Source organism: Strix aluco, chromosome 3, assembly GCF_031877795.1.
Source record: "Strix aluco isolate bStrAlu1 chromosome 3, bStrAlu1.hap1, whole genome shotgun sequence".
Classification (NCBI taxonomy): Eukaryota; Metazoa; Chordata; class Aves; order Strigiformes; family Strigidae; genus Strix; species Strix aluco.
In genome coordinates, this window is record NC_133933.1 from 132,462,473 (window position 1) to 132,478,053 (window position 15,581).

General features: G+C 48.7%; 1 protein-coding gene across 7 annotated transcripts in view; it reads left to right on the forward strand.

Annotated features, from left to right (window-relative positions):
- ASXL2 (ASXL transcriptional regulator 2) overlaps positions 1–15,581 on the forward strand; it is a 134,339-nt gene that overhangs the window by 64,061 nt on the left and 54,697 nt on the right. Inside the window, exon 1 of one of the 7 annotated variants that reach the window (XM_074820414.1) lies at positions 9,113–9,464. The exons of the other annotated variants lie outside the window; for them this stretch is intronic. Within the exon in view, the coding sequence (XP_074676515.1) occupies positions 9,428–9,464 (37 nt within the window). The 5' untranslated portion in view covers positions 9,113–9,427. Of the gene's footprint in view, positions 1–9,112; positions 9,465–15,581 lie in introns of those variants that run through there. 7 annotated transcript variants of the gene reach the window in all.

Consider the following 15,581-nt stretch of genomic DNA (forward strand, 5'->3'; position numbering starts at 1 on the left):
ATCTTTATGTAGAAATACATGTATACAGTTCTATATAAAAGTTTTATATGCTATGGCTGAAAAAGCAGGAAGATGTGTGGTTTAGGAACCCTGGCGAGAAGGAAGGGAACTCTTACCCTGAAACGGCTGGCAAAAGGTGCCCAAAACTCAAAAGGTGACAATAGTGGTTTCAGTATCAATACAAAAAAGGAATTTTGCTCCCCTTTGTTGTCTGGTACTGCTGATTTTTCTTAGGAGTGGCAGTTTGACCTTTAATAAAGGTCATATTGTCGTAGGTTTTAATGAACTGAGGATCATGAACTACCAGTGATTAGCAAATTAGAAATGATCAGTAAATTAGCGAAGTAATTCTGCTCTGCCTGTTACGGAGTGTTTTCCTTCTGTTTGAACGCCCGCCCTCGGGGACTGTGCTCCTTCGGCTGAACAACTCGGTTACTCACGAACGCGCCGCTTTGCCTCATGCCAAGACGTCCCAGATTTTGTGGGGAAACGTTTTTTCTCCATAAGCTTCCCTTTGAGGAACTTGTGAAAAACAGTGTGCCCCTTCGCTAAAGCAGGGCTGGCTCTTCTGGGCACTGGGGTTTTGGAGCCGCAGACGGATGGAGCAGCTTCTGGACTAAAGAGGGGCTGAGCGGAGCCTTCGGCTGCCGGCATTTGCCCTGTGCTGGGAGGGTACGACACAGCTGACAGCCGGAGCACATCCTTTCTGTATTTAAAACCCGGCTTAAGTCCCGCCAGCTGGCTGGCAGTGTACAGCATCTATAGGTGAATCTCTCCCAGTCTGTGCCTGGGAGCGCAGCCCCTACACCAGCCGCTGCGGGTCTGTAGCAGACACAAGCAGAACCGCTCCGCCTTACCGGGTGATTTTATTGCCTCCGTGCTTGGTTTCTTAGTGACACCAGAGCGAGCACAATACAACTTTTAGCATGTGTGCCCCAAGCCTGGTGTTTTTGGAGTGTTAGACTTGCTGGGTTTGCTCAGCAGCTTTGTGCTACACCTCCAGCAGGTCAAGGGAGGGGATTCAGCCCCTCTACTCCATTGTGGTGAGACATCCCCCCCCACCCAGTGCTGTGTTCAGCTCTGGGGGCACCAACATAAGGACACGGACCTGTTGGAGCAGGTCCAGAGGAGGCCACAAAAATGATCAGAGGGATGGAGCACCTCTCCCATGAAGACAGGCTGAGAGAGTTGGGGTTGTTCAGCTGGAGAAGAGAAGGCTCCAGGAAGACCTTATTGCGGCCTTTCAATGCTTAAAGAGGGCTTATAAGAGAGATGGGGACAAACATTTTAGCAGGGCCTGTTGCAACAGGACGAGAAGTAATGGTTTTAAAAAGAGGGTAGATTTAGACTAGAAATAAGGAAGAAATTTTTTATGAGGAGGGTGGTGAAACACTGGCACAGGTTGCCCAGAGAGGTGGTAGGTGCCCAATCCTTGGAAACCTTCAAGGCCAGGTGGGACGGGGCTCTGAGCAACCTGATCTAGTTGAAGATGTCCCTGCTCATGGCAGGGGGGTTGGGCTAGATGACCTTTAAAGGCCCTTCCAACCCCAAATATCCTGTGAGTAGCTGTGGTGGATATTCATGAGACAGCCAGTGCCTGGGTATGTACAGGTACCTTGTTATTTCACCCCCCAGGCACTAAACTGGCCTCTCCCCTCTAGGTTCCCCTGTGCTGCTGCTGGCAGAGGTGAGCTGGTAGCAAGCTAGGAGTCGGGTTTTTAGCAGCCTGGTTGTCCACGAGCAGAGGACAGGAGTGCTTGTCTTGCTGCCTGCCCGAGCGGGTCATGTCCTGCTCACACGAGGGAGACAAGTGACTCAGATTCGTAAATCCCCAACGGAGTGGACAGCGGTGAGACAAGCCTCAAAGTCCAGACATTTATTACTTCCCACAATGTACTAATTGGATACATGATAATTGGCTGAGTATATAACGAGTTGTGGCAAGCAATACAGTGTGCCTTGTGTTGCTTAACGGCAGTGAAGGAGAAGGGGAAAAAGGAAAGGAGGGAGATGGAGGGAGCAGAGGAATAGAGATCACTGCTCTGGGCTCCTCCATCCCGCCAGCGAGGGTTCCAGGAGGCATCTGCCTTCTTCACTTCACTCTCCGACCCCCCCTCTCCTTGCCCCCCCTCAATTTATACCCCCTCTCCTTGGGTCCGTCCCCTAGGTCGACCCACACACCTACGTATCCTGTGGATGGGGAGGGGTCAGGTGTTTCATGGGATGATGTAATTAGCATGATCTTGTTAGTCTTCGTTAGCATATCCAGGGTGTTCACTTTAATACACCTTCCGTGGATCACGAAGCAAAGGTCGTTCACCGGACAGATGCCCCTTGAGACTTGACCAGGTACCCCAGAGCAGAACCGTCCTGTCCCCACAGGGCTCCCCCCTCCAGCTGCCTCCTGTGTCACTGGGGCAGCCTCATCAGCTTCGACCTCCCCACCACCCACCCCGGCACTGGAGTTTCATTCCTTGCGAGTGCTTGAGACATTCCTCAGCTCGAAAGCCTCCACTCCCCCCGCTATCCTTCAGCTCTTGCTCAGGCTGTTGTTCTCAGTCTTTGTTTCTCACAGGCCTGTTTCTTTCCGGACATATTTTTACATGTTGTCTCTCACAGAGTGCCACGTTTCAGCTGTCAGGGTAAGGCAAAAAGAGAAATAATTTGCTTTATTTATTTGCTGTTCAGCCTGAAACACTGAAACGTCCCGGACAGGTGGAGGGGAGTTCTCCCAGAGCAAAACATACCTTTACACTGGGGAGCGGGTCAGAAGTCGGGGTAGGTGGTACATCAGGGCACATCGTCGGATGGTTCTTGTGTGGTGAAAGTCCGAATGGATGTAACAAACCCTGTGGTGGTGCTCAGTGCTGCGGCGGAGTTGCCAGCGGGCGGAAGGACGTTGCCCTCCCCTTGTTGGAGAGCTCGGCCTCCACCCCCTTCTGTCTTGGTTCACAGTAGGATCAAGAAATGGGTGGTTAAAATACACATCTCCGTGTCGCATGGGGGAGGTGGAGCAGTGTTTCTGCATGTATTTAAGTCTCAGAGGTCAGTTGCCAAAGATGACAAACATGAATTTCATGCCTGAGAACATACATCAGCCATGAGCTGCTTCGCACTGACTGTTCCCCAGTAAAATTAAAATCTTTCTTAACATACTGATGTACTGTAACTGCGTGTCCAGCTCCACGCTGCTGTCTCCAGAGAAGACACCGTGTTTGCACCCTTTGGAAGGTGCAGGCTGAGCGCTGTGTAGTGATTTACTCCTCCTTGACGTAGCTTGAGTGGTGCGCTGAGCATTTCTGCTCCTTCTCTTGTGAGTGACGAGCTGTCGACTGAGAGGGAAAGAATACAGGATTTATTTGAATGCTGATGTTACCAGAGCTGAGATGAAACTTCTTTTCTTTGCAGTCAACTTTCCGCACTTTTCCATATTAAAAGAAAGCGCTTTCTTTTAAATACTAAGTGGTTGAGGCCACCCTGACTAAGAAGAATACAATGGACAATAAGACGTGTGTTTGTGTTGTACCATATACCATGTTGCTTTTTTTTCAGCATTATGTTGATTTTTCTTTTTTATTTTCTTGGGGGCTACCGAGATTATCTAAAGCTGATGATACAATCACTCCTCTGGTGGGTAGGTAGCAGAGCAGGATGTGCCTCACGTCTTCGAGCAAACCCAACTTCATTGCTAGCCATGACTCTCCTCTTATTTAAGCTGCGTGAATTGCTTGTAAAAGCTGCAGTCGTGACTGTGTTGAAAATAGGGATGCTTTTCTAAAGAAAACAATGTATGGAGGCTTGTTCCAGAGCTGTACAGCTCTGGGCACCTGCCAGCAGCGCTCAGCACTCGGGTGCAGCAGCTCCCTCAGCACTGGGAAATGAGGATGTAGCAGGAGCCCGAGGAGCCCCGCGGGACGATTGGTGCCAGGCTTTGAGGCTACAGAGCTGGTCTTGGTTATCCTTATTTCATTTTTCATGAGTAATCTTGGCTATCCTTATTTCATTTTCTGAATCTTTTTCGGTTGTGTTGTATCTTTTCTGAGATGGGTGGGTGGAAATGCCCGTACGCTTCAAAACATGCGTGTTCTGTGAATACACAGAATGATGTCTGTCCTCTCTTATTTTATCTTCTTACAACTCTTAATATTTTTTTGCTTATTCCTTTCCATCATATTCTGTTAGTCTGTGCTTTTTTTGACCTTTGATGAGCATTGAGTTGATGTTTTCATCTGTGCTAACTCTGGGATCCTTTTCCTGAGCATCAGTAGCCATTTCAGAGTTATTCTTCCCTTTGGTTATTCTGTTGCCTTCTACCTTCATGGAGTCCAATCTGCCGTTTTGGTGGTCCGTGAGGTCCTTTTGCAGTTCTCTGCAATCAGGTTTAATCTTTTGTTATGCAGAAAAATTTCTTATGCCTGCAAGCTGTGTCTCCTCCCCATCACATGTATTGGGTGGTGTGGGTGGTCGCACGCGTCCTTGGACACCCCACCAGTACCCCCCGCCGTGGGGAAGCCTGGCTGGTTCTACCTCCTGTTAAATTTAATCAGTTATTAATCTGCAGGATTTAAAGATCTGCAAGACTTTACTCTGTTCTTAAACCAGAGAAGTTTATTTCTAGATCTTTAGTCATATTTGATACGTGATAACCACTTTCTCTAGGAATCTGTTATGGTTTATTTAAACGATGCCTTTGCCACTGCCACGTGTTTTATCCTTTTAGATGCTCCTTTTGGTTTCTTCATAATTTGTTTCTGTGTTTGTGTGGTTCTCCTTTTTATGAAGTCAAGTCTTGCTGTGACACCACATACGGCATTTTTCAGAAATTTCCTTGTAGATATAAATGTTTTCTTTATTAAAAAACCCCAGCAAACAAACCAAACAACAAAACCCCAAACCAAAAGTACTTTGTTCAGCTAGAAATTAGAAGTATCGTGCAAGAATAAAATTTTATGGCCTATATTACACAAAAGAACATTCAAAGGCATAAATGATATTGCCTGGTTCTTTGCTCTTTAAAAGGTTATGTGGTGATGCACTGTCCTACTGACACCTGTGCTCGCGGGTTCTGGCGTGACCTTCAGATGCATGTGAGTACCGATTTTGCTTTGTGGGGAGGGCAGAACTATGAACGGGCATTTCTTTGTGTAGGTCCCGGCCAAATGAGCTGCTCTCACCTGAGATAGCATCTCCTGTTTCTCTTAACCTGTGGCTGGCTGGTTTTGCACTACGCGCATGCAGAGCTTGGATTTTGGCTTGGGATAGTAGCGGATTTTCACCAAGAAAAGGTCCAATCCTGCCAGTTCTGGGCACGCCTCCTCCTCCTGTTGTGGGTCAGAGCCCGGTGGGACTGGGGTGAGCCCGCTCTGGCGGGCAGGAGGGTCTGGGGGGAACAGAGGTGCAGGCAGGAGCGCAGGCAGGAGCGCCTGGTGCCCCCGAAGCCATGGAGGGGTTTACCTCGGTTCGAGAAGCCTGTGCTGTTGGGACTTTCTTTCCTGATAAGCTCCCTCTTACAGCAAAATCAGGAGATGGAGTGGTGCGGCGCGGCTGTGCGTTATCCCTCTGCGCCAGGGGCACATTTGCTCCGTTGCTGTGTCAGTGATTCACTGTAGGAAGGCAGCGACCGCACCAGGGGCTTTCCCCCGAAGGCTTTTTGCTGCGCTAGCTATTTCTTGAGGTTTTTGTTTTGCAGCACGTGTTTCCTGTCTCTGTTATTCTCCTTTTCCTCTTTCTCGCCTGGCTCCGTCGGCTGTGGCAGTGAGGCTGGAGAGCAGCGTGCCACCTCTGCCACCCCGCTCACTGGGAGCCTCCCGAGCTCTCCAGAGATCCCTGGGGACTCCTGCAGGGCTTTTTGCCAATCAGCATGTCTTTTTGGTGTCCAAGAAAGTAGCAGTTTGGGGTTTTTTTTATGCTAGATAGTTTAGACTTGCTGCCACTCAAGTGCCCATTAAACTCCAAAACGTGTCTGATAAGCACCTTTCCAAAAGCAAAAATGCTCCAGAATCATGGAATTGTAGATGGAATTTAGGTTGGAAAAGACCTTTAAGATCATCGAGTCCAACCGTTAACCCAACACTGCCAAGGCCACCACTAAACCCTGTCCCTAAGCGCCACGTCTACGTGTCTTTTAAATCCCTCCAAGGATGGTGACTCCACCACTGCCCTGGGCAGCCTGTTCCAACACTTGACAACCCTTTCGGTGAGAAAATTTTTCCTAATATCCAGTCTAACCCTGCCCTGGTGCAGCTTGAGGCATTTCCTCTTGTCCTGGCGCTGGTTTCTTGGCTCAAGAGACTCATCCCCCCTCTCTGCACCCTCCTTTCAGGCAGTTGCAGAGGGCCATGAGGTCTCCCCTCAGCCTCCTCTTCTCCAGACTAAACCCCCCCAGTTCCCTCAGCCGCTCCCCATCAGACCTGTGCTCCAGACCCTGCACCAGCTCCGTTGCCCTTCTCTGGACACGCTCGAGTCATTCAAGGGCCTTTTTGGAGTGAGGGGCCCAAAACTGAACCCACTCATCGAGGGGCGGCCTCCCCAGTGCCAAGTCCAGGGGGAACAATCCCTGCCCTTTCCTGCTGGCCACACTATGGCTGGTACAAGCCAGGATGCCATTGGCCTTCTTGGCCACCTGGACACACTGCTGGCTCATATTCAGCCAGCTGTGGGAATGTCTTCTTAATCTCTTTTTTTTTTGTTTTTTTTTCCCTGCAACATAAGTTTTCTTCAGAGATTTAAAAGGAGAGCACAAAAGCTGAAAGAACGAGGCATGTTTGGTGCACTCCAATGAATAAATGCCATCAGATGCCCAATGTTCATTTTGAGCGAATGAGGTGTCCTGACCGCTTGGTGTGAGACACTTGGTGTTACTGGTCTGTGCCAGTCCAGGTGCTTCAGGAGGGATTTTAAAAGTACTCAAAGAAGCTTCTTTGCAAAAAATGTCTTTAAAAAAAGAAAAGATACACTAACCTTCCGAAAAACCTCCCTATTTATGTGCTGTTTTCCCTTCCTGGGTATGGCGATGGAAAGGGAGGTACGGGCAGAGTCAAGGCTCCCGTGTTAACAGCAGAGTTGGAGGCTTTCATAGCCCAGCTTGGCGCCGGGAGGCTGCTGTAGGCAAACAGCCAGTTCCTGAAGGATGCTTAACAGCAACAGATTTAAATTAATACCTGGATTGTTCCTCCTTTCTCAGGAGGCTCGTTTGATATTTGGTGCAGCTGTGCCACACGGTGGAGGAGCTGTGAAGGCACCTGCAGTGGGGGAGAGAGCCTTGGTAGGGATCCTCCAGGAAAGCCATCTCTGATCAGGCAGCAAACGGGAACCTGCTCGCTTGTTCTGGGAAATTAAATGTGGCTGAACGTGAGGCTGCTGGTATCACCTTGGCACTAGCTACAGAAACCCATGTGCTTCCACCAGACACGTCAAATAGCGTGTCCTACATACCTATGAGATTTTTTTTTTCGGGTTTGGAAACAAGGCTTGTGCTTTTGATGTCGGTCTGTTCCTAAACTGTAGCTTCTGAAGCTGATTTCATCCAAATGTAGATGCGTAGCTGGAGGAGTTACAAAGATTATTAAGTCCCTGCTTTTCACAAGAGTCAGTGGGAAGGGAGAAGAGGCAGTTCCTGCTCCAGCAGTGCAGCAGGCTGTAGCGTGGCCTCGTGTGAGGGTACACACAAGGGCGATGCAGCTGCCCCAGCTGCAGGAGAAACTTCTTCTTCAGCTCATCTCCTTGCAGACATTCAAGTCAGTTGATGCCAGGACACAAATGCACAGCAAACTGGACCTTGCACGTTCTAGGTCTCATTACTTCATTTTGCTATGATAGCTCTCAGTCTTCTGTCACTAAGTAAGATGCCTGGTTTATCTTCCCAGCTTTGTTTCTTGGCTGTAACATCACTTTACATGAAAATTAAATGATCCAAAACTGTTGAATGAGATGAAGTAAAGTACTGTGATGGTAAATGGTTCAAAAAATCTTTGCGTGGAACATTTTTAAATTCTAGTATTTGTAAGACATCTTTCATTTACATGCTGTAGCTCGTTGATATTTTAGAGACAGTAATTTTCACTAAGTGGAACCCACACTTCTCTCAGTTTAAGTTTCTCAAAGTGCAGACCAACTGTACTCCGAGAGCTGGTGGTTGTGCCTTGAAGTCCACAGGGAAAAAAATTGTCTTTCATTTTTAGTATTTCATTACTTTATGCGTCTGAAATGATGCTTTTGGTTTCCTCCAGCAAAACCTGAGGTTTCGTAATCTTGGTGTGTATAAAAACTAACTTGTGTTTAATATCCAGGGAGTTGCCATGAAAAGCAGAATGAAAGTAGAAAGTGCAAACGGCTTCAGCTCCCTCCCAGCCGCGGCTCATCTCCGAGTCTGGCAATCGGTAACGTTTGAAAGTGGAAGTGGGTGATCCTGCACCTTGTGGGACCTCCTGGCCACGGCCGTTCTGACTTCGGGGGATATGAAGTGTGGCGTTGGTGCTGGCAGCTCCCCACCTTGGTGCCTCCGTGCCTCTTACTGCTGTTTTCTTCTACAAGAGTAGAAGAGTTTCTACTCAAAGCAAGTTTTAATTTGCTACGTTTTGTTTGCTCTGCTCTAAAGTAAACAGAAAAGCACTAAATTCCAGTTAGAAAGATTCCTTCAGCGTTGAGCTGTGTAGCATCAGCTCTGGAATGCAGCACTCCTACACGGCCGCTTCCTGGACTGTCTGTGTGTACATGAAACACACTAAAGCCTCCTTCCCCGTGAAAAAAAAAACCCAACCAAATCTAGTCACTTAAATTCACGAATAGCCCAAATTCAGCCAGAATTGTCTGGTGGCATTGCTGGGCTGCTGGCCGTGTTCCCACCTGGGTGATGGTTGGGACAGGGTTGGCAGCATCCTCCGAGCCCTTTGCAGTCCAGCCGACGCCGCGAGGCTGGGTGGGAAGCAGCACTAGTCCAGGGTGCTGCTGCTTGGCTGTGCAGGGCTCGGGGAGGCTCGTTTTTATTGTCACAATACGGAATTGTGATAAAAATCAACAAAGTGAATGCAAACTGGGGTAGGCAGCGACCAGATGAGCTGTGTGCATATTATTTTGCTTAGAGGCTTTGACTGGAGCTCTTTGAGACTGCAGTTTAGCTTAACGTGACATTAGTTTTGCTCATATACATATAAAACAGGAAGCGCATTCAGATAACATCAACAGCCACTTCCTTATATGTACAAAAATAAAGTGCTCTGACAGCAGCAAAACTGACACTTTGATTTTAGACAGGATAGAAACCTTTGTGCATTTGTAGACCCACATGGGCATTACACGGCACCAATCAGGAGCAGAGGGGAAAAAGTTTAAAAACAAGCCCCGTGCATTATTGCATCTGTGCCGGAGCAGACAGCGGGAGGGAGCCAGGAGCAGCTTTGATTGTGGAGCTTAAGCAGCAGCAGCAGCGATGTTCATGGAGCAGCTTTATGGAATTCCCTGTGAAGGTAAGATGTGTTGTTTCAGCAGGCAGCTGTGGTAGATTCTCAATTTTGGGGACGAAACGGGCGTTTCTCTGGCCGGGGTCACTCTGTGCTGATCGGGGTGAGATGGCCACTGCTGCTTTGGCCTTGAAGCAGCTGCTCGGCTGGAGTTTGATGATGAACACAAAGCTTTTTTTGGATACAGTACTTGTGAAAGGATGCTGGCAAGGCTCCTTGGGTTCTGTGTTGTTTTAAATCATCCTGAAACTTAGTATGAACGCCTCAATTCTGGCTGCTTCTATCACCATTTGGCTAGAATGTGTTTTGTAGGACAACTTGCAAGTGGTTTGTTGTAACGCACCCCGTGAACGTGAACTACAGCTGCTCGGTGTTGTTGTCTGTGTGCACCTTGTCTGTACACCCGGGGTTGGTTGAGCTCAGGGTTACCAATCTAGTCCATCCTTATGGTGTCTGGAAATAAAATGTGTATAAATTAGTCGTGTTTCTGTGATCAGCTGCAAAGCTTCGGCTGAGTGGAGTGGAACCACGATTGGCGCCTACACCTGGCTTTGCAAGCTGGTACGAATCAATAAAAGGCGTTTGGTTCCAGTATGGAGCTGCCCAGACTTTCATGGCTTCTGATGATGAAAATGACTGGCAAAATTGGATTTTCCTATAATTTCTGCCATGTCCCTGGTGTACCCTTTCTAATCAGAGTCAGAGAAGGATCTTGTTTAGCTTCTACAACTGACACCTCCTGCGAGAGCCGTTGCAGTAACAGGTCTCTCCTCTGGCAGAACCCAACCTAAGTTCACTGTATTAAAAAGGAAGAAAAAGGGAAAAAAATATCAGATGGTGAAGTAAACTTTAAGAGGAAGGGGGAAACACACTAGGCAGGATTATCGATAATTCATACAACAGCCACGTCCCTGTGGGTCCCTCGTGGCTCCCAGGCAGTCAGAATTTTGTTTGACCAGATCAGTGGTCAAAGTGAAAAGTAACTATATTTAGCAAAATGTCATTTACTGAAAATAGATTGGAAGATTTTAGTAAGGTTAAAACAGGATATCACCATAAACTCCTTTTAAATAGGACAGTGAAGGAAAAATATCAAACTCCTACACTACGTTCACTGCCAATGGCCCATACTTAGGAAAATAAGAAAATAAGAATAAGAAGGAAAACACTGACATTTTGTGCGTTATCTTTTAGTATAGAGGAAAACCTTGGGAGCCTGGACGCACAGAAATACGGGCTCGCAGTTGGAGGACATGACCTGCTTTGACTACTAGAGCTTCGCTGTGGCGGCGGCTCGCAGCTTCCTTAATTAACACCCGCGGCCCCATCACGGCGCTGCCTCCAGAAAGCGCTTTGCTGCCGCGCGCCCGTAACAGCTGCTAAAAAAAATTTTAAAAAAAAGAGTTCTGTTTGGGTTATGTCATTTTGTTTCTTCCTGCTAAAGATTTGGTAGAAATATCAGCTTTGCTAAATACAGCCAATTCCTGCTTGCGCTCGTGACTCATGAGGAAGCTGTTTCCCGAGTATCACATTATGCAATTCACCAAGGAATCTGCAGATGCAAAGCCAAAAACGTTTCGTTTTCTTTTATTTAAGTTAGTGTATCTTCTATTTAGGCTCGTATATCATAGTATCCAGCTTTCGAAGGAGCTGCAGTCTTTCCTAACGGGCTGTACAGCCTCCGAGGGCTTACTCTCTAGCAGTCAAGAAGCTGCATTGCCATTAGACCTCACAGCAAGCACCGTATTTCTGAAGTCGCTTACCTGTGGCTCTGTGTTTGATAGGCATTTCAGACATGTAAAGAAAGGGGTTATAAACTTAAAATCTACAGTAGAAGGTTTTTTTTGGCATGAGTTCCCATGCTTGAGTTTTCCTCAGCAACTAAAAATCCTAAGGCTTACTGAAGAAACGACAGATCAGTTTTCTGCAGGCCCCCTTCAATCTGTGCTTTTACTGAGTGAACTTTTGTGATGCTTTCCCAGCACTTCAACAAACCCGCAGCTTATGGCCTGGGCCTGACTAAGCTGCGCTCAGAGCCTGGTTTACACGCCAGCCCGCTGCTCATCACCCTGCAGAGCTCAGCCCAGCTCCTGCTCCTCTCCCGTGAGGGGAGCTGGCCAGAAGCTGTTGTTGCCCTTGTGTCACTCAGAGTCGGTGGCATCGCAGTGCTGTTTGGGGCAGCCCTGGGCGTCACTCCTGCCTGGTGTCCCTGACCGATGTGGGGAACACAGCCCTTTCGGGGTGCTTATTCCCATAAGCACAGTATTTCTGAGGTGCTGGAGGGCCCCCAAATATTTCCACTGAAATGTAGGGAGGTGCTGTTTGTAAGTCCCTAATTTGTTTTGCAGAAAACTGAAGTGAGCAGTCATTTAATACGCCAGACATTTTTCAGAATGAGCCAGGGATTCTCACCGCCCCAGACAGGTGCTGTTTGGCCCCAAAAGTTCCTGTTTGAGACTCGGTTGGGCCCTGCGAGGGCTCAGCCGCTTGCATGAAGTATCTGGAAAGGGTGTGTGGTGCTGTGAGCAGCAATCCCCCATGCTCAGCCCCGTCCCCGCGCCCTCGGGGACATCCACCGACGCTGGAGGGGCCTGATGGAGTGGAAGGATTCAGCCGCAGAGCTGAGAGCAAAGAGGAATTGAAAGCTGTTGCGTGTGGCTGCAGCTGCGCCGGGCGAGCAGAGGAGCAGTAAAACCGTGTCTGAGTCCTGAGCTTTGCTGTCCTAATGCATTTTGATTGTGTTCGGTGGGTTTCTCAGGTGCTCCTCTGAGCTAGAGGCTTAGAAAAACCCGGTGCATGCATGTTTGAGTCGCCGAGCATCAATATTGTTCCATTTAATTCAGACCAGACCTTGTAGCTAGTACTGTGTTAGAATTAGAAATACAGAATCACAGGATCGCCTAGGTTGGAAAAGCCCTTGAAGCTTCTCCAGTCCAACCATGAACCTCACCCTGACCGTTCCCAACTCCACCAGATCCCTCAGCGCTGGGTCAACCCAACTCTTCAACCCCTCCAGGGATGGGGACTCCCCCCCTGCCCTGGGCAGCCCATTCCAACGCCCAACAACCCCTTCTGTAGCGAGGGACGGGGCAGGGGCACATCCAGGCATTTCCCTGCCCTCAGTGTGTCTCCAGCTGGCAGGAGCTGAGCACTGACAGGCTTGGGGGGGGCAGCTCACTGCCCCAGAGCGATGGAAACGCTCTTGCTCCAAGCAATAGTCTCCTCTCGGTGACGGTCCATGAGGACATACAGAAGTTGGTCGTGCGAGCATTCAGGCGGGGCGGGGAAGGTTTTGCCGCGCGGTACCCGCAGAAGACAGGCTCAGGTCCCCCCTTCTGTCGCCAGCGGTGTGGGGGTGCACGCGGGGAAGCGTGTCTGGCCCTGGCTGAGGGCGGGGGCTGCTTTGGGAATGAGCTTTCTCATCCAGGTTGGTTTTTCTCTTGTGTTTTCTTCTGGTTTGCCTTTGAGATTTTTACAGTTCGTTCTGGCACTCCAGGTCAAACAAAATCCCGTGGCTTTGCCTTTCAGCCTCACGTACCTTGCCACGTTCAATTTTTACCCACAAAAGCATGAGCTGGGTGCCTCTCCTCTCTAGAAACAAAGGTTGTCTGTGACCTGCCGCTCCTCTAAGCCCTGTGACATAGGAGAAAGGGAATACAAACTCAAAAATAAAACTTCTCTTCACAAGGAGCCACGTGGAGAAGACAAGGGGCAACGGGTGCAAGTTGCACCGGGAGAGGTTTAATCTTGACATAAGAAATTTTTTACAGTCAGAGTGACCATTCACTGGAACACCCCCTCAGGGACGTGGTGGTGTCCCCATTGTTGGAGGTTTTCAGGGTGCAATTGGACAAGGTGCTAGATAATCTCATCTGAGCTGCCTTTCCCACAAAAGACTGGACCAGATGAGCAGGAATTCCTGGCTGAAGGGCTCCTGGCCCCCAGCCCACCGCCCTGGTGTGGTTGGCACTTTGGTGCTGGTCCTGCTGGCCAAGGACCCGCTTTGCTCTTCAGAGCAAAAAGCACGTTCAGGAGATGTTTGATCCCTCTGCATGTGAAGCCGTTTTTGAGTAAAGCCTGAAATTCTTGTTTGGGATCTTGATGGGATCCTCCTTTAACCTCTACATCTATTTTTTCCTTATTCCCTTTAATGTTAAACTTGTTCTGTATTGAATTTTGACATGGCGCTGGGGGATCTGGTGGAGTTGAGAACGGTCAGTGTGACGTTCATGGTTGGACTGGAGGAGCTTCAAGGGCTTTTCCAACCCAGATGATTCTGGGATTTTGTGAATCAGTACTGGGGTTTTTTTGATCCACGTGTACTGTGATACTGAGGTTGTGTGACTTCCATGTCTGCATGCAGAAAAATCCTTGCTGGGATGGGTTGGTGGTTTTTTTGAAGGCAGAAATCATGATGCTCAGTACTGGTGGTCTGAGAGCTCAAGGTCTCAGGAAGGACGACTCCAGCTCAGTCTCGGGTGTCCTCACTGAAAACTCAGTGTGCTCAGGAACACCAATAGTGAGTCCGGTCATAGCGTAGGCTGGTGGTCTTCTCCAGTGTTGATCAACAGCAGTAACCCAGAGAGAAAGGGCAGGAAGAGCACAAGAACCCGACAAGTGTGTTGACACGTCATCCCGAAGTCTCTAACTCTTGTGTTTGAATCTGAACCGTTGTTCTGTTCGCTTTACCGTGCCATCCAGGATTTTACAGAGCCCCATCATCTCGCGTTTCCAGGCTGAATGACCCTTCTCGTTCCTCGTTTGAGGGCTGTTCCATCCTTGTTGGGCTCTTCCAGCTCACCTGGATGCATTTAGAGCCAGTATGAAAATGGCACTTCAAGAAATAGGTGCATGGATGTTTTGTTTCTGTTCTGTATTTCTTCCCTGGTAACTCCCATCATTCTGCTTGCTTTGATCACTGTTGACCTGAGGCTTTTGTACAAGTGTTTATTATAATATTGCAATAACATTCCTCTGTGGCTATTGTCCCCTCTCCTACAAGTTGTCCATCAGCCCATGTGTTTTTCCCTGAATAACTTGGTATCATCAGCAAACTCTGCCACTTCACTGTTTGCTTATTTTTCCACCTAGTTTATGAATATGATACTTGGCTATCTTGACAACCTCCTGACGTTCTTTGCTCTCAGATACATTTTTGCTCTACGTGCGTAATACCTGGGAGGTGCAGCCAGGACACGGACTACGCAGCAGTGGGGGCTGGTGGCGTTCAGCCACGCAGGCTGACTGTGACATCTTAGGGCTCTGCTTCCTTCTTTCACTGTTGCAGAAACCATTAAAAAAAGTTTCCAGAGAGACGTGCTAAGGAGATGTGTCACTGTGTAACTCAGGAATGCTGGAGGGAAACCAGATTAAACTGTATGTTAGTGATTAGAGCACCAGGTCGGCCCTTCAAGAAGATGAACCGTCTCACGCGATAGAGTTGCTTGTGCCCGTGAAAACCACATTGCAGGAGCAATTACACTGTCTTGTGTTTGGGGCAGAACCTGCCACCCTTTGAGAGCTCTGTTTATTTACATAGACCGGGGTGTATTTTAGGCAGCTGGGCTTTACAGCTGGGAAGCGCGCTGCCCCTAGCACGTCGAGCTGTGGTAGCAGCCCCAGCTCCATGCAAATTGTGTCTCTAATGGGACTTGACCATGTTATGGTGTTTGTCATAAGCGCACTGAATTTGGTTGAATTTCCTGTCCAGCCATTATTTAAACTAAGAACACTATGTATAAACTATATATATATATATATATATATAACTCTATATAAATAACACCCCACCTGGAGTACTGCGTCCAGCGCTGGGGGCACCAACAGCAGAAGGACACGGACCTGCTCGAGCGGGGCCAGAGGAGGCCACGAAGATGCTCGGGGGGCTGGAGCACCCCCCTGTGAGGACAGGCTGAGAGAGTTGGGGGGGTTCAGCTGGAGAAGAGAAGGCTCTGGGGAGACCTTAGAGCGGCCTCCCAGGACTGAAAGGGGCTACAGGAAAGGGGGGAGGGAATTTTTACAAGGGCATGTAGTCAGGATAAGGGGTAATGGCTTTAAACTGACAGAGGGCAGATTTAGATGAGATCTAAGGCAGAAATTCTTCCCTGTGAGGGTGGTGAGGCC